We start from the raw sequence: 23,024 nt of genomic DNA on the forward strand, positions 1-23,024 counted from the left end.
AGTGATGGTGCGATGGAGAGACGTCTAGGAACCCATAGTTCAGACTCCTGGTGCCGTAACCTTCCCATGTCCCTCCCCCCTGAGTCCCTCCCTCCCCCCCAGGTCTTGTGCTTTTGTTGAGACTATGCCTTTATACTCTAAATGCCCCCACCTTCTCATTTAGTTGAAAAACTTTAGAAGTTGCTTGGATGAATATATTTGGTTTCATTTTAAGGTGATATCATATTTGAGAGCATTCACTTAAGTACAGCATTTTTTTGGTTTGGTGAAACAGGGAGTTACCAATTGTAGCTACTTGGAGAAATGAGTAAAGAACTCAGGTCTAGGTGAAACAAAGGAAATAATACCATTAGGTAAGCCCAACGACACGGTGGAAAGTTCAGCAAAGGAGGTTCCTGCAGATTCTAAAGCCCTGGAGGGCCAGAAGGTCAGGGAGCAACAGGCTAGATGTTTTTAAAGCAATGAAATGAAGCCAAGATCTAGGAATTCAAGGTGAGAAAGAGGAGCCCCAGCAAACAATGTGGATGAACTTCAGCTCCAAGGACAAGCCGAGTGACAGTCACCTAACGCATAGGTGGTTCGTTGCAACCAGAAGAAATCAGGAATCTATAGGTGGACGGTCTCTGGGGCTAGGACCAAGATGGAGATGAGTTCATAAGTAGGTAGTGATGATAGTTGAGATAACTTTGCCCGAGAATTTTTCTGTCTGATTCTTGCTGTGATTTTCTTTATTTTCATGCAAAAAGGATGAGAGTATCTACTCTCAAAATAATGAAATATATGTTCAGGTGGACCTGGCACCATTGGAAATTTGATTTTGCAAAGTCATCAGTATGTTGCAAATGTGAAAGGAGGAAACTACCTCATAGGCAGATGTTTCCTGAAAGGTGAGTGTAAATGAATTGAATTACTGATATCTTCTAAGTGACATGGTTTCAAGCAGCAGACATTAAATAGTTTCTTCACTGTAAGTTCAGTGTGTGTGTGCGCGTACACACAAATATGCACACTAGATAATTTCTCCCGCTGTTTCATCCTACATTAATCTGCAACAAATGTTAAATTTTGACAATTCGGGCTTTTCATGTAGATATTCAGCCAAACTCTGTGAGTGATACTGGGCTGGGCACTGGGGTTTGGGCAAGCATCTGTTTAGGTAGCTGTTTCTTTTGGATGGGGGGGTGGGTCCAGAGTCAACCCAATTTAGAACCACGATATGAGCCAGGAGCAGACCTGCTCTCACTGTAACTGTAGGTGAAAGAGAGTCTTTGAATTTAGCTCTGTATTTTCATGCAGCTTCAGAGACCCCTTTAAATATTGGATTTCCAACCATCTCAGGTGTAATTGTATCAGATAGTCTATGTCTTGTTATATTTACAATAAACCAGAATAGACACACATGCTCTACATTTTTATTCTTTTGGAATGACTGGTTCCTCTGTTGTTACCATCTTTCCACAGAGAGCTGTATGGGCATCAATGTTCACAGTGGCCTTGAAGAAGCTGTCCGTCCTCTGTAGTTCCCTCTAGGATAGGCAGGCTTGTCTTGGAATCTCCCTACCTCTACTTTTACACTTGTTTCTTGTTTTCAGTCCTCCTGTTCCTTTTCTCCTTTTCCTTCCCTCCTACTTGTAGTCTTACCTAGTACTTTTCTGCTGCCCCTTAGCTTATACCAGTTCCATAATGCTTCATTACCCTTCCTTTTCTTGCCTCCGTCAAGGCTCACAGAACTGAGTTCTAATCCTTATTCCTAACCTTACTCTCAACAAGATAACACACCTAATCCACTTATGGAAGTATTCTACTTATCTCTCAATGTTTTGATAAGGGACAAATATTTAACATTCAGGAATTACTTTTAAGTGTTGTGGACTAGAAGCATGGGGCAGGCAAGGCGTGGAGATCATTTTGGATGGGAAAGCCTTCCCATTTTCCTTACATCATACCAAGCAGGCAAAGCCTAAATGTCGGGCAGGTGTCATACCTGCCCATCTTTTCAAATAAAGTTTGAAAAGGGACCCTGGGACATCATCAGTGATGGTGGGATCTCTTCTTTTACCAACAGAAGCATCATCTAAATGAGTCCAGGTTGGATTAGTTAAAGAATGAGATGAAGAAGGAGATGTGTCCTTGGAATCAGCCAATCTCATAGCCTGGGGCAGGCGTTTGTGGTCAGCTGAGTCCCACTGCCTTGGGATTAGCCAGCTTTACTTTCTGTTTCAACAATAAAAAGTCTTGCAAAACTGCTGGCATGTGAGACAGAGGAATCCAGAAAGTTTTGGCATCTTTTCCAGCAGCATAATGGGTTTTAGGGAAGAGACTTGTGAGAGCGTGGTCCATGCATTCCACCACCAGGGAGAGGTCCATGTTCACAAGGGATGTAGAGCCTTTCAGTTTGTCTAGACCTGTAAAAAGAGACAAAAGTACATTTGCTCTGTGGAAGAAGAGGAATAGGGGAGTGTGAGCCTAGGTTGCAAAGGAGAGGATGCAGTGAGGGAATTTATTTTGAATTTGCCATTATAACTGGGTCCCCTTGTGATGGGTTTCTATCTATTCCTCAGAAAAGGATGCAACAGTGATTTCTTTAGACCACTGGCTCTCAAACTTGAGTGAGAAGCAGAATCTCCTAGAGGGCTTGTTAAAAGCCAGGTCCCACCTCTAGTTTCTGACTCAGTGAGTGTGAAGTGGAGCCCAAGAATTTGCACTTCTATCAAGTTTCCAGCTGATGCTGATGGTGCTGGTCCACGGACCAAACTTTGAGAAGTGCTACTTTAAACCAATGTAGGAAAGATACTTCACAAAGTCTCGGAGGCTCCTGAACCCAGGAAGTTAGTAGTTTGATTCCGTATTTGTTTTACAGGAGTACTAAGTTTATAGGAAATGTGAGTGTTCACAAGTGCTTGCGCCTGTGTGTGCATACACTCATATAACGTGTGCCTCTATAAGTCAGTGAATAAAGAGAGAATTATCTCCCAAAGTCCTGACTTAGGAAGCTAAAGGTATCCTGCTTCTCAGGTAAATGAAGTGTTTGAGTAACGAGCTAAGATACTTTTTTAAAAAAATAAATTTATTTATTTATTTTTGGCTACATTGGGTCTTCGTTGCTGTGCACGGGCTTTCTCTATTTGTGGCAAGCGGGGGCTACTCTTTGTTGTGGTGCACGTGCTCTCATTGCGGTGGCTTCTCTTATTGTGGAGCATAGGCTCTAGGGGCGTGAGCTAGAGCAGCACGCGGACTCAGTAGCTGTGGCACACGGGCTCAGTAGTTGTGGCTTGCGGCTCTAGAGCGCAGCCTCAGTAGTTATGGCACACGGGCTTAGTTGCTCCGCGGCATGTGGGATCTTCCCAGACCAGGGCTCAAACCCATGTCCCCTGCACTGGCAGGCAGATTCTTAACCACTGCGCCACCAGGGAAGTCCCGAGCTAAGATACTTTTAAAGAGGCAGGTATTTTATCAAGGGAGTGGTGATGGCTTGGAGAATTCCTCCTAAGCTCTTAAAACATACCTTGCGTTGTGTCTTCTCAAGGGAAAATCTATTGTGTTAAATCTTTCTTTCTACTTCAGGGCCAGTAGCCAAAAGTTGTTCAAAGAGTCTAATTGAGGCTAGCTCGTAAGTCTTAGTCAATTTTAAACTCCTACTACTCCACCTTGCGCAATGAAGCAAGGTGAGCTTAAATTTGTGGTCTACTTTGGAACTGAGTCTGGCTGATCTTGAGGTCCTGGCTCAGAAAACTCTAATGAGCACCCAGGACAAAATAGGGCTCTAAGCCTTTGGGAATTCTGAGAAAGGACACCTGACCCAGGGGCCAAGTCAAAAATAATTTTGAGATGGAAGTTGATGATATATTCACAGGCACTTAGAAAGTATCAACGTCAACATCAAACAGGGAAAGCTCTTTTCAATGAGGGATTTTGTTTCCGAACTTACTTAGAACCTTCAGAGGCGGTACGTGAGTGAGAAACAGAGTTTAATGGCAGTGGTTGTAACCCTACACATAGTGACATATCAGCACTGGGATTGTCAAACCAGATGTTCTAGTTGACGTGTGTGTGTGTGTGTGTGTGTGTGTGTGTGTGTGTGTGTGTGTGTGTGTGTGTGTGTGTGTGTGTGTGTGTGTGTGTGTGTGTGTGTGTGTGTGGTGAGGTGGCTGGGGAACTCAGTCTACAAACTTCCCCAGGCGGATCTGACTAGGCTCTTGGCTCCACCTTGAAAACTCCTGACCTTGAACCTTGCCACAGTTGGCTGTCTTACCAAGCCTGCTGATGAAGAGGTAAGGTCACAGCTGGGGTTAGAGTGACACAAAATTAGGCGGGGCCCTGTTTGGCTCAAAGCAGGAGCTTAGTAAGTGTTCGAGGAATGGCAAATAAACTAACAGGGCCATGACGTTTGACGTGGAGGTGGGTCCCTCATACAGGAAGTTCCAGCAGTTCCTCAATGCCTCTTCGCTGTTGCAGTGCATGGCCCGAGAATAGATGGCGAAGTCAGGCTGTCTGGGTTTAGATCTAGCTCTTCCACTTACTAGCTGTGCCACTTTGGGCAAGTTAAATCCCTGTGTCTCTGTTTCTATAAAATTCAGAGGGTTTGTTTGGGCATTTTAAACGAAAGAGTTTGTGTAAAGCACTTAGAATGGTGACAAGTACATAGTAAATGTTCACTGTGTGTTAGTCATTGTTATCCAATCTTTATGATTATTCCTCTATCCCTGACTCAGTCTGACTTACGTTACTTTTCCTTCCATCTCCATCTCCCATGCATTCCTGCTCCAGAAGACTTCCACCCAAATAATTTCTTCCTGTTTAGGCTTATTCAAACCTGACCTTTCATATAAAGGCTTCTTAACCAGCAGTACTTTTTATCCTGTGCTGAATTTCTTGGTAATTAGACAGCATACTATCTAGCACCCCTTCTGGGCTGTTAGGTTGTGTCTCAGAAGTAAAGGATCAAGTTTCTTGCATGTCGTACAGTCTCATCTGCTTACATTTTGTTGTCAACTAGCTTGTAAGCTAGTTAAGGGTCAAAGTCTGAGTCTTTATATTTTGTAACCTCCATAAATCCTTGAACAATGTCGAATGAGTGGTCGGTGATTACCAAAAAGAGGAGGTTTGGGTAGAGGTGATGACCGTGGGCTCCAGTTCAGGCACGGCCTGGGGGAGTTGTATAAGCTTGGGTAGGACATTTCCCCTTTCCAAGCCTCTGCTCACTACTATAGTTCTTTTGAGGAATAAATGATATAATTTATAAGGCACTTAGTATAGAACTTGGCACTTAGTAAATGCTCAGTAAGTGTTTATAAACACTTGGAGGAGCAAGAGATGACACTGGAATTAATAAGGATCCCTGATCCATATTTGAGATCTCTATTGGTGTATTACCATGAGAACCTTATTTTTTCAATTATGTTTGAGTCTCCTTCAAGCTGTCTAGGACAATGAATACCAGAGAACCCTGGGTCCACCCAGAAACTCACTTTTTTCGATGTAGCCTTCTCCGTATTGTTGTTTGATGTCTGGAGGCAGATGCTTCCAAATGGTGAGTTTTCTTTCGGTGGTCTTTACTGGATCTGACAGTTCCGTTTTGAACAATCCTGGTTCAATGCATGCGACGTGCACATCAAAAGCTTTCATGTCCCGCCTGTGAAAAGAGCCCATAGAAGATGTTTAATCCAGGCTTACTTGGAGAATGTTTGCTTATGAATCTTTTCATGGAATCATGGAATGGGGTGCATGGGAAAGAGCATGTTGTTCTACCCTCTCAGTTTGCAGATGAGGAAACTGAAGTTCAGGGTGGTGACGTGAGGGCTGGTTTAGTGGCAGAACAAGGAAGGGATCTGGGTAGACCCATCCCCAGTGCAGTGTTCCCCCAAAAGATAGTGTCTCATTAAGTTGACAAGCATATAGTGTCTGGTACATAAATAAATGTTCAGTGAATGTTAGCACCTATTTTCTAATATGCCCATCTTTGCTTTACCTTAAGCTGTCATTGAAGGCTTCTACTGCATACTTGGATGGAGCGTAACCCCCTCCGCTGAATGCAAGCCGACCCCCAATGCTGGAGACGTTGATAACCCTCCCTCGAGCTTTCTTGACCAAGGGGAGCATATTTAACGTGACACTGATGAGTCCAAACAGGTTCACTTCAATAGGTTCTCTGTAGTCCTCCACTGTCAGCCAGTCGGTGGGCGCCATCACGCCAAGAACACCAGCATTGTTGATCAGACCCCAGAGACCTAGAACAGAGAGGAAGGGAAGGAGGAGTGGTAGAAGGTGGCATTATATGGGCATCCTTGATGGAAATACAGCCCCTTGCTTTACCTGATGGTGCCATTTCCTGCTCCTAGTCATACTCCTTCCTGCTTTGAAATGCTTTACTGTCTTGGGAAGTGAGAGCACAGAGGGTGGGAGGCTAAACTGAAATGGCTGAAGTTCTGTGACTGGAAGCCCATCTCACAATTCTTCTGTTTCTGCTTCTGAATGTCAAATACTGATACTGTCTGAGTGAGACTTTTTGCTTTTTAATCTCAGATGTGAGTAAATTGGTCGATTTTTCCTACCGTGCTAGATGGCAAAGCCAGAGAATATTTATAAGCAGTTCTTTATAGACAAAGAGCAACATTGATCTATTTCCCAGTTATTTTTGGTAAAAATCCAGTCATTCACTTGGCTTATTTTATGGTGGGGAGCATTTAATATTGTTAAAGGTGTTTGGAATTCAAGCATTAAAAAATAACTGGAGCCTCATCAAACCATTGTTTTTGAAAGTTTCAGAGTCTCAACTATATGATGAAGATGTGATAGAGAAAAATCACATACATTTGTTTTTTCCTTTGTGGACTCAAATATCTTCATTCATGAGAATATTTCAAACTTGATCCAAGCCAATAAAAGTATTCTAGTTCAGAATGCTGCCATCTTTGCAGAATCTAAGGCAGAATGAGGTCCAGTGACTCACTACTCTATCACGACTATCTAAGACACCTTTGCTCAGATCCTCAGACCATTTTCTTCCTTTCCCAGTGAAAATGTGTGAGCTCTGGAACCATTTTGTAGTGAGAAGTGGGTCCCAATCCAGCTGACAATTTGGAGATTGCCCCCATGATCTCCTGTGGCTTTTAGCCCCAAGTTCTTTGCTGTGCAGGGGGCTAGAGTAACAGTTCACAGGAAAAGACCAGGAAAAGTTAATACCTCTATCTCAGTTCTAAATTCACCCACTGGGACTTAGGATAACGTGGCCTGTGTCTCTCATGCATGTAGAGAGCTTGCAACTTAGAACTACTCAGAGGGTTATTCTAAAATGTCTCCAATCTTCTCCAGTACACAGCTGGTATTTAGGAAACATTTTTTTGGAGGAACTATTTAAAATCAGAACACATTTTATTTAGCTTTGGTAACTTCTCAACACCCCTTTCATTCTTCCCATCCCCACATCACTCACCTTTTTCCCCTGCTTGGTTTTTCACCCACTGGGCAGTCCTCTTGACACTTTCTGGGTCAGTTACATCCAGAAGCACCGTTTGGAGCCTTTCTGAGGTTTCTTCCTTCAAAGCTGTTGATCCTGATTTAGTCAGACAGGCAGCAATTACATGAAATCCTTTTTTATCAAAAGTTCTGGCTGCCAAGTTTCCAAAGCCAGTGTCACACCCGGTGATGAAAATGTACTTATCAGTGATGTCTGTGATCTTTAGCTGTCCTTTATAATGCCATAGAAAACCACAAAGGATCAGGAGGGCTAACAGCCAAAAGAGCATTTCCCCCCGTGTATGACAGAGACACTTCTTTCTTGAACAGTAAAAGAAGGTGGCGTCCTGAGTGTTCAAAATTAGAAAGAAAACTCAAATTAGAACCATTAAGGCATTATAACCCGGGAGTGATGAACTTAAGATATCTTAATGCATTTGAGTGGATAAATAGATAGTTAAAAATACAATAACTCTTATTTGGTTGAGAAGATGGCCATTTAAGTGCTAAAACACTCCTCTAAAGTAATGCAAAAACTAGCCAAGTAGTAGAAAAAGTAATGGCAAAGTTGACACAGGTCATTGGATTGATAAGACATTTATTTCCTGCATATATATGCAAATATGTCTTTCCTTAATAAGGAATACAAGCATACATACAGATAGAATGGTACACACACACACTCATGTGCACACATACACACACTTTTATTTCTATTGCTTTATAAGGAACATATTGTTTCAGATAAAAAATAGTGTAATATATCTTCACTTATCATGGAAAATTTGGGCTCTGCTTTCATCTTTTTTTCCTGCCAAAAGATCTATAGCTAAAGAAAGAAAAAAAGAGTAAAAGAATTACTAACTGATAAACATAAGTCAGAGGTAAATGGTAGGTTTGTGCAAACTAGTTGATTCTTGTGATATAGCTGTGACTATTTCTAAAGCAGTCAGGTTTTTAGACTATCGTGGCGTAAAAATTTGGTATAGTTTCTCCAAATCTTCCCTCTGTAGGAGTTATTCATTGTTGCAAATCATGTCCATGTAGCAGGATTTCCCCTTCTCAAATATATAAATACATTAAAAATATATAATTTTGAGGGGTGGGGTGGTGTAACCAACTCTTGCAAAATTTCATATTTAGACATTTTGAGGAAATTTCATGTTTATACATTCAATTAGTATAGTGTTTTGTTCAAGTCCTGGTCTTGATAAATAATTGTCAAATAATGAAATGTTGACTATATTCCCTGAATAGATTCTGTAGCCTTTATTGCAATCCGAACTCCCAAGGGAATTTTGTGAAAAATGCAAATACTCATGGGGTTTAACGTGCCCTAGAGCAGAGTGTGGAAATTTTCTGTGTCGTTGTGTTTGGCCGATGGCAGGCATAAGGTGAGCAATAGTAAAACAATGGCTTACATTTATGAAGCATTCTGCACTGTATTTACATATAGGTCTCATTTGATCCTCTTAACAGCTTTCTCAGTTAGAGAGGGCACATTACCTGCCTCATTTTATAGGAGAATTAATATGCCAGTTAATAAGTATAAAACGAATGATGGAATTAGCAAATCATCATTTGGCAACTGACATAGTGACAATTGTTCCAGGCAATTTTAAACTAGTGGGTGAAATTCTGACGAGAAACAATAACCATAGAATCTCAAAGAATCTCTGCGTAAGATTTGTACTAATTAAAAAGAGAGCAATAGTAATTTCACAGTGGAGAAACCTGACAGATACCACTTTAACCAAGTGATAGAAATGAACACTACTAGTTATGGGACAAACCAACATCATGTCCCTCCTGGTATAGCCACTGAGAAGGACACAGCAGCACTTCTGTGCATAACTGAAAGCTAATCATGCATAAGGCACATCTTTCAATTCCACACAATGTATGGCCTGTACTCTTCAAAAAAGTCAAAGGCATGAATGAAGGAAAAGAAGGACTGAAGACTGTTCCTGATTAATGGAGACTAAATAGGAGTGACAACCCCATGCAACTTGTGATCGTGCACCAGAAAATCATTTTTGTCTTTTGTCAAAAAGAACATTTTTAGGTTGACAAGTGAAATTTGAGTAAGCTCTGATAAATAATACTGCATGAATATCAATTTCTCAATTTTGATAATTTACTATGATTATATAGAAAATGTCCTGCTTTTTAGGAAATACACACAGAAGTATTTAAAGATTAAGTAGCACCATGTCTTCAACTTACTCTCAAACAGTTTAGGAAATAATAAGAATATGTATATAAACAAATATACTAAGAACACATTTGTTCTCTAAGGAGAGAATAAGAGTGTAAATGTGGTACAATGTCAATATCTGGGGATTCTGGGTTGTACTATTCTTTCAACTTTTCCATAAGTTTGAAATTAGTTCAAAACGAAAAAGTTAAAAATTTGGCAAAGGAAAAGAAAACTTTTTTTTTTTTTTTCCTGAGAAAAGCGTTCGACTGCTTTGAGTTCCATGCACAGAATAGGTAAGAACTATTTCATACCCAGGACTTCAGAACCTAGTGACCTTGGACACTGAGTTTTCTGCCTTCTACTCTTTGGCAAGTTCACCTTCATAACCACTGGAGAAAAACAAAAACTCAAACCAAAGCAGTCAGACTCCCTCTTCTCTCCTCATCTTCTCTACACCCCATTCAACCTCCTCCTTCCCTAGCCAAACCAATTTTTCCTTGATAACAAGCGAACAGAGAGTAGGTTTTAGTTGTTAGGGATGGGCTCACGTTCAAATGTGTTGTCCTCACTAGTTACCCCTCTGGGCTGAGGGTCATTTCAGATGCTGGTGTCTCAGCCTGCAGCCCGAATTTGAGGACAGCAGACCTTGACCTAGAGTTTTGCAAAGCCTGTCCTTTCCCCAAAGATTATCATCCCAAAATACTGGTCTTCTTCAGTTCCTAAGGTTCACATTCCTCTAGGTCATTGGACCAAGTCAGCCACAAATCAACACATACCTTTGTCCTCTAATAGTATTTTAGCCAAGATGCCACCTCTGAGTAACAACCCTGGGTCGGTCAGAGTCATTGGGAACATGACCTGTACACAGAAGCTGATTGATGGCTGATTGGTTCATTGACCACCGAGAAGTAAATGAGTAACAGCAACTAATAGGTCTGCTTCAACCTTAGTCTGCCAGGTGTGATCACCTCCACATAGTTCTCTGGTGACAGCAATTCAGTGACTCAGGACACTGACTTTAGTTGCTTGGGTTGTTTGCTTATCCGTTGTGTTTTCCAATTTATCTCACACAAACTGCTTGGTAGGGGTACAAATCCCTTGGCAAGAAGCGCCTAGGTCTGCGATAGTCCTTCTAGCACTCAGGGGCTATGAGCCCCTTGACTCGTCAAGGACAAGAACCAAGTAAGGGAAAGCAGATCTGCAGCCCCTACAGTGCAGTGCAAAAGGATGGGTGCAATTCTGAATATAAGTCCTCTGAACTGGTCATGGAAATTTTTCTTAAGCCAAGATAAAATTTGGAAAAGCAAGGACCAAGGTCTCTCACACACACACACACACACACACACACACACACACACACACACACACACACACACACACACACACACACACACAACAATTAGAGCAGGGCTTAGGAGCCCAGGCCTTGGAATCAGGCCGGTAAAGTTTCAGTCTCAGTTCCTCTACCATCAGAAGGCCTTTGGGTAAATTACTTTTATTGTCTTCACCTCCATTTTTCTATCTGTAATATGGAGATAATAACTTCTACCTTGAAGAGTACTTGGTGAAATAAAGTGACTAGGCGTGCTACACAGGAAGAACCTTGTCGTATGGCAGGATCAACCACTTTCACTTTGGGAGGGGGCTGCTCTATGCATTGCCCATATTTTGGATTGGGTTCTCAACCTCAGTACTTCTGCAATTTGGGGTCAGATAATTCTTTGTTATGGGGTTTGTCCTGTGTATTACAGGGTGTTTAGCAGCACCCCTGGCCTCTATCGTCTAGATGCCAGTAGACCCCCTCCCCAGTTGTGACAACCAAAAAACCAAAAGTGTCTCCAGACATTGCCAGATGGCCCCTGGGGATAAAAGCACTCCCATTTGAGAACCACTGGTCTAGCACTGCCTTGTCTTGGGGGCCCAGAACTGTACAGCCTCAGAACTACTTTTCTGGAAACTCAGTTGTTGGTTCCTCAGTAGTGCCACATTGATAAGAGTTCATATTTTTTTATGGTCTTACCAGAAAAGTTTTGTTATTTATAAATATTATTCATACCCTGCTGCTGTAAGCATCGATTTCTATGTTTATAAAAAAATAATTGCCTTTTTGTCATCAGGAGGATAGGAGGCAGTGAACAAAGCCAAATTTGTGTGTGATACAATTTGTGAATTTAGAAATTACCAAATGAGCACTCACAGCTTTTATGAGGCCTAAATTGTGGCTGAGCCCTTTGAGTTTAGACCTCTCTGGACTCCTCTGGGTCACCTTTCAGATGGGTGGCCTGCTGACTACAGAATTCAGAGGATGCTCCTAGAAAGCCATGGTCCTTGGGATTCCCAGTTGACCAAGTCAGGTAGAAATGATAATAACTCTATGATTTATTGAGTATTACCACATTCTAGGTGCTCTGCTAGGATCTAGAAATATCTTTCTCATTCAAACCTTACAGTAAAATGATCTGTATTTTATAGATGAGGAAACAAATTCAGAAATGCATGTTAATTGGCTCAAGATAGAATTGTGCTGCTCTGGGGACTGCTAGGCAGGCCACTCCATCCCAGCATCCATGCTTTAATCCTCTGCTCCACTGCTACCTGGATTCCCATGCCACTCTGGGCTATGTGTACACTTCTCTACACCACCTGTGCATTGTGGGATAGTTGGTATTAAGTAAATAAATGTGGAAGGAAAGAAGGAGGAGAGGGAGAGAAGGAAGTTTCCACTTGAACACCAGGGTTCTAGTGATAATTGGATTCATCTTTGAGCCCTCTAGATCATCAGGGCATCATCAACATCATTATTATCGTCATCTAGTCACACTTCCAATTTAGAAAACTTTAAACATTTTTGAAAAGTGTTCAAATAAAATTTTATCTCATTAAATTGTCAGAATACTTCTGTGAGCTAAGTAGGGTAGATGTCATACATAAGGTCGTTTGCCAGGAGCGGCTAGATCTAAAATTTTGATCTCAATTCCTAAACTGTGTAAAAAGAAAAGTAGAAATAGAAAGAGATGAACACATTATCAGTCAATAGGAAAAATGAAAATACATGATCAGAATTCTCCACCATGCCACAAAGCCTCAAAAGGAACCAAGAAAGGAGAACTAATTTTCTCTTTCATCTGCACGTGAAGGGCTGAAGAGTAACTGCTTGGCTGCTGCTATAGGAAAATATTGCAACTCGATTGCTGACCTTGCCCACTTCTGCTTCTTTTAATTTTCTCTCTCTGGGTTTCTTTTCCTAGTAAAATATCTAAAATAAGATCCTTTGATATCACTTCTCTTAGTCATCTTCCTGTGCTCTTTAAAAATAAATGGCACAGTCTAAAAGAAACAAAACGGAAAATAATGTCTTAACGTTTCAATGTCATTGCAAGGTATACTTTTTATAACAAATGTAGAATTCTTTCCATACAGCTTGGTTTTATTTCCACAGAACTTCACAAAAGGCTTTGTTTTAGAAAGCAATACTGAGACTAGTCAATCACACTGATTGTTAAGGGATTTGTAGAATCTTTATTTTTTTTCAATCTGTTGCAGTCATGGCCTGAGTTGAATCCACAACTAAGTTTTTATCAAAATACATCAAATAGAGAACATTTAGCAATTGTTTTCTAAAATATTTTCTTTCTGAGGTTCTCTTGCACAAGCTTTCTTAGTGTTGACAGCAGTCTGACCGGACGTGTATGTCCTTTGTACGTTTAAATATTGTAAACCTGGTTAATTGACACCAAATTCCTTTTTATTTTTACCTTTTCATTGAGTCAAGAAATTCTGTCACTATTTAACCTAACTGCCCTTTCTGAGATTTCTGTGGCACTTTTCTTTAAGAAAAATGACACTTGCACCTAATGACACAAACTAATTCGTATGACTAGTGAATGATGTTCCTGTGAAAAAAATGTTCAAGTTGGGCACCCAGAAATCTAAAAAAATTTTTAAAAATGAAGCTGAGGGACCTTACCTGAAATAGCCTTACATAAGGCAACAAATGGTCCGTTGAGGGTCTGATTAAAATGATAATGATTATGATGTCCCTGATAATACGGCTGAGATGGTATTTATCCTTGTAAGTTCCCTCACTCAGTGGGATGAAGAAGCTCCTCCACCAGTTATGTTCCTCTTGCATCCTGCTTCCTGCAGGAGGGAGGCAGCCCATGGTACCCAGTGTGCCCTGTGGAGTGGGACACTGAGGTATGGAGAGGAGTGTTCCTCTTTGCAGACTCATTCAGTCTCCTGGCAGAGGTGTGCCAGCCCACTCTTTTGTAGGCAAGACCTGACGAATTTATGTTTTGCATTCTTTAGTTCTAAGGAAAAAAGTATCTCTTTCTTTTGCTTTCTCTCAAAACTTTTAAATTATAATTGATAAAAACATCCATAATAATAAATAAATTAATTAATATTTCCAGTCCCTCCTAGGTTTATTATTTTGCCCATATGCTTCCTGACAGTACTGGCAGGTTAAGAATTGTTGTTAAAGCCATGGTTACCTTATTTATGTTGCTGAATAAAAGTTGCTAATTGGAAGACATTGTATATTGTATTTTATTATAGCTTAGTTAGAAAGCTTCAAGGAAAGCTTAGAATACAGAGAGAACGTTATGTAGAGATGCAGAAAGCATGTTCAGATCTTCAGTATATTTCTTTTAGTCTCAGTTATCTTTGAGCAGAAGCAGAGTTTTTAAAGACAGTACCTTGAGAAAGTGACATGCCTTATAAGGGTTTTAGAACGAATTCCCATTTTCTCCATTTGATATGTATGAGATAATAATTTTTTCCTTGCATTTAAATATTGAGCTTTGTCCTAAAAATTGGACACACTTTTCGAATGTCTAAAGTACAACAAAGGTGATACAACATTTAATTTGCGTTTTATGCAGTATCTAGCCAAGGATTTTTTTTAGAGCACTTACTAAGCTAAATAAAACATAATCCTTACCCTGGAGCTAATAGTGTAGCAGGACATTTCAGAACTATTTGTACAACCCTAAATTGAATTTTAATTTAAAAGTGTGTTTTCTTTAAACTTTTTCCCCAGCTGCTAAAAATCAACCCGCTGAGAGAGAGACACCACACTACCGTTTGCGTCATAAAGCCTTTAACAAGGGCTGTCCTTGAAGCCACTAAACTGACTTTCTCCCTTTCTCATTGTATGTTGGGAGTTTCAGGTAAAATCCCAACCTGAATCGTAAAATGGAGAGTAAATATATTATTATTGTCATCCCAGCGCCCAGCGATCAAATGTGGGTTGAGGAATTTCCCTGCTTCCTTCTGGACTAGACAACATCTTTCTCACTCAGCTAGCGTGTGTGTATATAATATTTGCCTAAATTGGCATCTGAAAATATTGGTAAAGCAGGTAGACAAACAGACCTGACCTGCAGTCGGTAGCAGATCTGTTGTTCCAATCAGAAACTCAGCTAAGATTCCCACTCTTTTTGGAGCCTCTTCCCACTCCAGTTTGCAGTTAATTATAAGATTCACAGATGGTGTCAAATAAGCACAGAGAGATGAACTAGATGTAAATGTAATTGTAACTCTAGGGTGCTAAAGAACATTCAGAGAGAAACCTGGGGAAGTTCAAGGCCAGGTCTCGAGGGATACTGAGATCATTTCTGTGGTGAGATGGACCTGGGGCCCGTTACAGCCTCCTAACATATCACTTTTTTTTTTTTTTTATAGCAACCATTGACTGCAGCATGAAAGACAACTTGATTCATTTTGTAAGACAAAACAGTTTGAAGACTGACATGAGAAATGAAGGAATAAATGACAGTTACCTTATTTAAGATGAATGGGGACACAGAAGCTGGTGTGGACTGGCTGGGCTGCTTGTAATCTGCCCGATCTGCCCGCTGTGCTGGGGAAAGAAGGGTTGTGCCACCCTGGCGTCGAAGATCCTCTTAGTGTGGAGGTGCCTGGCCTCCTGTCAGACTCAAAGTGCTTAAATGTGTGAGGAGTCCTCAGGTTCCCTCCTCGCTCTGTGAGTCACCCTCGCTGTGACTCGGGGTGATGACTAAATCTCTCTTCTGCGGTTGAAGGAAGCCAAGAAGTTGTGGGTCACGTGTTTCCAAAGGAATCAGCAGTATCTTTAGTAAATGAAAGGTAATTACTTTTAGAAGGGAATTACAAATGATCAATAACACCACTTTCACTGTGAGTACTGAAATAATTAACATGGAGACATTCTTTTGCCCAGTGCCTTGTTTTAATTATTTAATTTTTGAATTATGATTATTGTTCATGATCTCTAGTTATTTTTTTCCTCCCTGTTAACACGCCTTTGCTGATTTAGTACTCCTTCCCTCCTAAGAGTGTAGGTAGGGGAAACCAGTCTCTGATGATTCATTTTTACCACTTTTGTTGTTGTTGTTGTTATACATTGGAGAGAGCAAGGAGATCAAAACATTTTAAGGAAATGAGAGAGTGGACTTATTTATAAGTCTTAATTTGTGTTTTAAGGTATGACAAGGAGATATTACTGAAGTGGTCTCTAGAACTGAGACCACTGGGAAGAGGAAAGGACGCCCCCTCCCTGCCCAGAGTTGGTCTGTTTTAGGGTCATCACAATGGACCTGGCATATCCTGGGATGCAACGGAAAGTACCAAGGCTGCAGGTGCTAATATATACACCAGCCCCACCCATCCCCAAGCCTGTCACCTTTACCCTAGGCACTCAAGCTGGTACAAACGCCACTGATTGTTTAGTTTCAGTCTCTTTATATACTGATTTGTTGCTATACGTCTCAGATTTCCCAGGCTTCTGTGTCCCTTCTTTGAAAAACGCAGTTTCTTATGGTTGAGCTGAGATGAGTGGATGAATGAACATATCTGTCTAGGTAGAGTCTAGACAACTGCTATCACTCTTTAAATTACACAGGGATCTTTTTTCTCCAAAAGAACAAAAAACCAAAACTGAAATTTACTCAGGTAAAGATTTAGTGTGTCCAAAATGTCCAAATATAGTTTTTCCCCTTTGACATTTCACATGTCAGAGTAAGGCTTAAATAGAAATCTTCTTTGAGAGATAATACATTGACTTACATCCTCATGAAGACAGGTATAAATGATTACTGTCTGACCTTTCCTGCAAGCAAGTTACTGTCACTGAGAGGTGGAGAGAGCCACAGACACCTGAGTGGTCATGGGGTAGAGATGGGAAAAGGGCCAAGAAAAGGCTGTAACATCAGTAGGTTTTGCTGACTCAGCAATCGTGTTTGGTGCCCTGTTTTAAAATTTTCCCAAGTAGACTTTAAAAGAAAAATCAGATGTTTTGACTGATCTGCATGTTGAGAACCAGAATTCTTGCCGTGTGTCTGGATCCCTCAATTCCAGTGGACCCAATTTAGGAGTTCAGCTTCAGTAGCCCTGGCACCAGGGTTGGAACACTTGCTTCTTTTGCCAAATGATCCCATCTAGGTGTTCAGTTAATGAAATCATTTGTCAGCAGCGCCTTATCTGGACTGTTAACATATATGCATTCAAATTCACTTCTTAAGTGCTAAGCTTTCGTTCATTTCCATTCCTTAATAAGGCAACATATGAAAGTGTTTTTTTGTTCAGAACTCTCCCTACATTAGACTTCTGGTCATCCAAGGTGATGTAAAAAAATCAAGAATGAAATTGCAATTCCATTTTCTTCCTAGTTCCTTTTTAAAACAGAGATTGTATTGTGAATTTCATTCAAATGTAAATTTCGATGTTGATACCTGGGCTGTAATTATACAGGGGTAAGTCTAGATACTGCCATAGAAAAAACACTAAACATGACTCTCCTTTTTCTTGTAAGTGTGTATGTCCCCCATATTTCCCTCTGATTTCTGCCCAAAGATGCCTTCTCCACTCTTTTCCAGACACCAAAACACAAGGAGAATATCCGGATCCAACACTGTCTCGGAGGACATACATCAACTTCCTTGTCACGGCACTCTGCTGGGGTGGTCCAAGCCACAGGTATTCTTAAAATGGGAGTCAAATGGAAAAAAGCACATACCCCAGCACTGCAGGCTGTAGGGGATCCAATTCCTGGAGTATGGCTGGTGGCACTCTTGTAAGGGTTGCCAGAGAGAAAAGACTGTTTATGGAGTTTGCGTGTTGACTTCCTCCTTCCTGGCATAATAATATAGTCCTCTCTCCAAGGTCGCTCTCAGTGGAGTGCGTTTCTCTGAATAACAAATAATGAATTGGATTTATGGCTTCCTGGTAAAAACAGTACAGGCTGTCATTTCTACCTCCTTCCTTTGTCAACAGGCAGCTCTCTTATTTCCACTATAAAGGTTCCCCCGACTACACCAACAATGCCTCTGACATGCGAGGAGCTGAATTGCAAATGCTGTTCATAAATGCATAGCCAGGCTTGGTCAAAACCAGGAGCTTTGTTATGCATTTGGCATTTCCTGACTGTCCCAGCTGTAAGATGAAGCTGGGCTAATCTTTTGTTCCCCTACACTGTAAGATATTTAGGTATAATAATAAGGGACTGAGTCATGGGAACATTTGGTAGATTATTTGAAGAAAGATTCTTCTTATTTGCAGAACACACGTCATTTTAACTTACACAAACAAGAGGTCTTGGTTTGAAAGGTGGGGTGAGGAGTATCATATTGGTTAGCATTGTCCCGTCGAGGCACATGGAGCAAGAGAAGATGGGTGAGAATGGAGGGAAAAGATCAGAAACACTGGGGATTCTCAGCAACAGGGAGACTTGCGAGAAATAAGGGTGGAGGTTTAGTAAGAAAAATGTGACTCTCACAGAGGGAGGGAGGTGGTTACTCCTTCTGGTGTGACCAACACACGTAGAGCATTAAACATTTTTTTATCCCCTGGCTTAAGAATGATCCTCTTGCTAAGTTTACTGGTTTCTTCCTTTCCAAGACAACTTCCTTTTCCCAGAATCTTAACTGAGATGATAAAGAATCAAAGGAAATTATGAGCAGATGCTTGATGATATACAAGTGCCATCCAGTAGGAAAGAACTCACTGGGATCCAGGAAATGGAGAGGAGTTAAAAACAACATTTGGTAGTTAGAGATAACTGTCTTCAGACCCTGTTTTAAGGTCTTCTGAGCTGTTTGTTCTATGCCACTCTGTGTTAGGCTCATGAGATGCAAGGATAAATAAGTAGGGCCTTTCCTATTGAGGAATCACTCACCATTGACTCATTAATTGTTGATGAAGGAAGTCCACAGAGCTTTTTCCTCTCCTTGAATGACCCCTGCCCCTTGCTGGCTCCCAACATGTGACTCTCATCTGTGACTATTTTTTGCTCCTTGAGACTGTTTTATATTGTCAGAGAAAGGGTGATCTCATCCTTGGCTGGTGGATATGTGAACCGCTACAGCCTTTTTTTGAAAGCTAACTGGAAACATCTATTAAAATAAGAAATACATATTACTTTTTGACCCAGCAATCCCACTGCTGGGAATCCATTTTATAAAAACAAAGCCAGGGGCTTCCCTGGTGGCGCAGCGATTGGGAATCTGCCTGCCGATGCGGGGGACGCGGGTTCGTGCCCCGGTCTGGGAGGATCCCATGTGCCGCGGAGCGGCTGGGCCCGTGGGCCATGGCCGCTGAGCCTGCGTGTCCGGGGCCTGTGCTTCGCAGCGGGAGAGGCCACAACAGTGGGAGGGCCGCGTACGGCAAAAAAACCCCAAAAAAACAAAAAACAAAGCCAGTATACATGTACATATGAACCAGAGGTGGCAACAAGATCCAGGATTGCCAAAGAGCAAAGTGATTGCCACCAAAAGTGGGATGGCTGAGTAAATCATGGTAGATGTGTACATGGAATATTATTTTAAAGCCATTAAATAGAACAAATTACAGCTCTACCACTTGGCTTGGAAGGCTTTCCATGACCTCACTTTTGTAAAGTAGACAGGGAATCTCTATGTGCACGTGTGTAAAGATATTTAAGTGAACAGGGAGAAACTATGGAGGGATATGCCCTGGGTTGTTAATATGGGTCACTTGTAGATGGGTGGTGTAGGTGAAACAAAGAGAGGATGAAACAAGAGAAAAAGGAAAAGATACATATATATGTGTATATATATGTGTGTGTGTGTGTGTGTATATGTGTGTATATGTGTATATATATATGATTTTTTTTTTTGGCTGTGCTGTGTGGCTTGCAGGAGTTCCCTGACCAGGGATTGAACCCAGGCCCTCAAAAGCACAGAGTCCTAACCAGTTGACCACCAGGGAATTCCTGGAAAAGATATTTTTAAAAGACTGCACTGGGGACTTTCCTGGTGGCAAAGTGGTTAAGAATCCCTGCTAGTGCAGGGAACACAGGTTCGAGCCCTGGTCCAGGAAGATCCCACACGCTGCGGAGCAACTAAGCCCGTGTGCCACAGCTACTGAGCCTGTGTTCTAAAGCCCGCGAGCCACAACTACTGAGCCCACGTGCCACAACTACTGAAGCCTGCATGCCTACAGCCTGTGCTCTGCAACAAGGGAATCCACTGCAATGAGAAGCCCACGCACTGCAAAGAAGAGTAGCCCCCACTCACTGCAACTAGAGAAAGCCCGCACGCAGCAGCGAAGACCCAACGCAGCCAAAACTAAATAAATAATTAAAAAAAAAAAGACTGCAATGAAAATGATATGACCCAACACAGTGCCAGCTAGGAAGAAGTCCTGCCATATCCCCAACCACCCAAAAAACCAAACACCAACCCCGCCACCAAAACCCCCTTGAATCTCATAGAGCCTTTATATCCAATTACCAATTTATAGGAAATATAGAGAATAGGGGAAACAAGTCAAACTATATCTTGGGGGTTATAATCAATAAACCAATGAGGGAATCTTAAGGACAAACTACTTGATTTATTCAGTAAAAATGAACACACACAAAATAGTGGAGAGGGAATCTACCGATTAAAGGAGACTTAAAAGATATAACCAATTGCAGTATGCAGACCTTATCTGGATCCTGAGGGGACATACTTTAAAATAACAATAAATCTATTTATGGCAATTTTTATGAGACTGGAATTTAAATTAACTGGGATAGGCTTCCCTGGTGGCGCAGTGGTTAAGAATTCACCTGCCAATGCAGGGGACACGGGTTCGAGCCCTGGTCAGGGAAGATCACACATGCCGCGGAGCAACTAAGCCCGTGTGCCACAACTACTGAGCCTGCGCTCTAGAGCCTGCGAGCCACAACTGCTGAGCCCGTGTGCCACAATTACTGAAGCCTGCGTGCCTAGAGCCCGTGCTCTGCAGCAAGAGAAGCCACCGCAATGAGAAGCCCACGCACTGCAACAAAGAGTAGCCCCCGCTCCCTGCAACTAGAGAAAGCCCACGCGCAGCAATGAAGACCCAATGCAGCCAAAAATAAATAAACAAAAAATAAACAAATTAACTGGGATAGTTGATTACATTAAGTAATTTTTGTTAATTTTTCAGATATTATGATGGTATTAGAGTTATCAGTAAAGGAGTCCTTATCATTTAGGTTAATTACTGAAATGTTAGTGGATGAAATAATATGATGTCTGGGAATTGTTTCAAAATACTATGGAAGTGGGAGGAATGAATGAGAGTGTGGCTGGGCTGGTGATGCGTACGTGGGACTTCAGGATACTAATTTGTCTACTTTTATGTATGCTTGAAATATTCCATTATAGAAAGCTTAAAACATGATATAACCACACTTTGTTATTTATATAAAATTTTTTGCAAATTTTTTAAAGAAATTACGTAAATTAAAAAGAAAGACTGACTTTGAGATATTAAACATATCTATTTTATCAATGTTCTCCTGAATGAAAATTCAAAACTGAATTAAAGCATTACAGAAGAGGGGGCCATACTAGATTAGCTTCCAGTCTCATAACCTGTGCCTGAGATGAATATCTTGTTAAGAACAGACTGCTTACCTAATGGAAGGTATAGTTTTGCTGTAGGTGTTTTACACTCTAAATATGCTTTCAATTTGTCTCTGTTCTTTTGCCATAATGATGTCTAAAAAGTAAGATGCCTCATTGTTATTTATAAAGTGCATCAAATGCTTTCCCTATGGTTATGGAATTGAGCCTGTATTTGCAAGACAACAGCACCCAACGTCAATTCATGTGTTTTGGATATTAGTCAAGAAAACCAATCTGGCCCATGTATTTCTTTTTATTTTTAAAATTTTTTTTAATTTTTATTTATTTATTTATGTATTGGCTCTGTTGGGTCTTCGTTGCTGAGCTCGGGCTTTCTCTAGTCGTAGGGAGTGCTGGCTACTCTTCGATGCGGTGCGCAGGCTTCTCATTGTGGTGGCTTCGCTTGTTGTGGAGCACGGGCTCTAGAGCACAGGCTCAGTAGTTGTGGCTCACAGGCTTAATTGCTCCGTGGCATGTGGGATCTTCCCGGACCAGGGCTTGAACCCATGTCCCCTGCATTGGCAGGCGGTTTCTTTTTTTTTTTTTTTTTGGTACACGGGCCTCTCACTGTTGTGGCCTCTCCCGCTGCGGAGCACAGGCTCCGGACGCACAGGCCCATTGGCCATGGCTCACGGACCCAGCCGCTCCGCGGCACGTGGGATCCTCTCAGACCGGGGCATGAACCCGTGTCTCCTGCATCGCCAGGCAGACTCTCAACCACTGCGTCACCAGGGAAGCCCCTTCACTCCTTTTTGTAGCCAAATAATGTTCCATTGTATGGTTATAACACATTTTGTCTAACTATTCATCTGTTGATGAATATTTGGGTTGCTTTTGGCTATTATAAATAGAGCTACTATGAACATCCTTGTACAGTTTTTTTTGTATGTCTATTGTTTTTTAAAATATATATATACCTAGGAGTAGAATTTCTGGGTCATATGGTAATTCTATGTTTAACTTTTGAGGAAGCACTGAACTGTTTTCTACAATGGCTTCACCATTTTACATTTCCACTAGCAATGTATGAGGGTTCTAATTTCTCCACACCCCTGTGAGAACTTTTTATTACCTGTCATTTTAATTTTAGCCAGCCTGGTGGGTGTAAAGTGGTATCTCATTGTGATTTTGATTTGCATTTCCCTAATGACTAAAGATGTTGAGTATCTTTTCATGTACTACCTGGCCATTTGTGTTTCTTCTTTGGAGAAATGTCTATTCAAGTCCCTTGCCTGCTTTTTAATTGGGTTGTTTATCTTTTTGTTGTTGAGTTACAAGTGTTCTTTACATATTCTAGATACTAGATCCATATCAGATATATGATTTGAAAACATTTTCTCCCATTTTGTGGATTGTCATCTCACTCTCTTGATAGTGTCATTTGATGCAAAAAAGTTTTTAATTTTGATAAAGTCTAATTTTTCTATTTTTTCTTTTGTTGCTTATGCTTTGGGTATCATATTTAAGAAACCGCAGCAAAACTGAGGTCG

General features: G+C 41.2%; 1 protein-coding gene across 1 annotated transcript; it reads right to left on the bottom strand.

The window, feature by feature from the left end:
- Window positions 1–2,057: 2,057 nt before the first annotated feature.
- On the bottom strand, window positions 2,058–15,541 carry DHRS9 (dehydrogenase/reductase 9). Its single transcript, XM_030852477.2, has 5 exons — window positions 15,439–15,541; window positions 7,433–7,802; window positions 5,969–6,227; window positions 5,469–5,632; window positions 2,058–2,405 (listed from the first exon to the last, which is right to left on the bottom strand). Exons 2-5 carry the CDS (start codon window positions 7,743–7,745, stop codon window positions 2,173–2,175), a joined length of 969 nt encoding a protein of 322 aa, XP_030708337.1. The 5' UTR covers window positions 7,746–7,802; window positions 15,439–15,541; the 3' UTR covers window positions 2,058–2,172.
- Between the last annotated feature and the right edge of the window lie 7,483 nt (window positions 15,542–23,024).

The sequence above is a fragment of the Globicephala melas genome, chromosome 7 (genome assembly GCF_963455315.2).
Source record: "Globicephala melas chromosome 7, mGloMel1.2, whole genome shotgun sequence".
NCBI lineage: Eukaryota > Metazoa > Chordata > Mammalia > Artiodactyla > Delphinidae > Globicephala > Globicephala melas.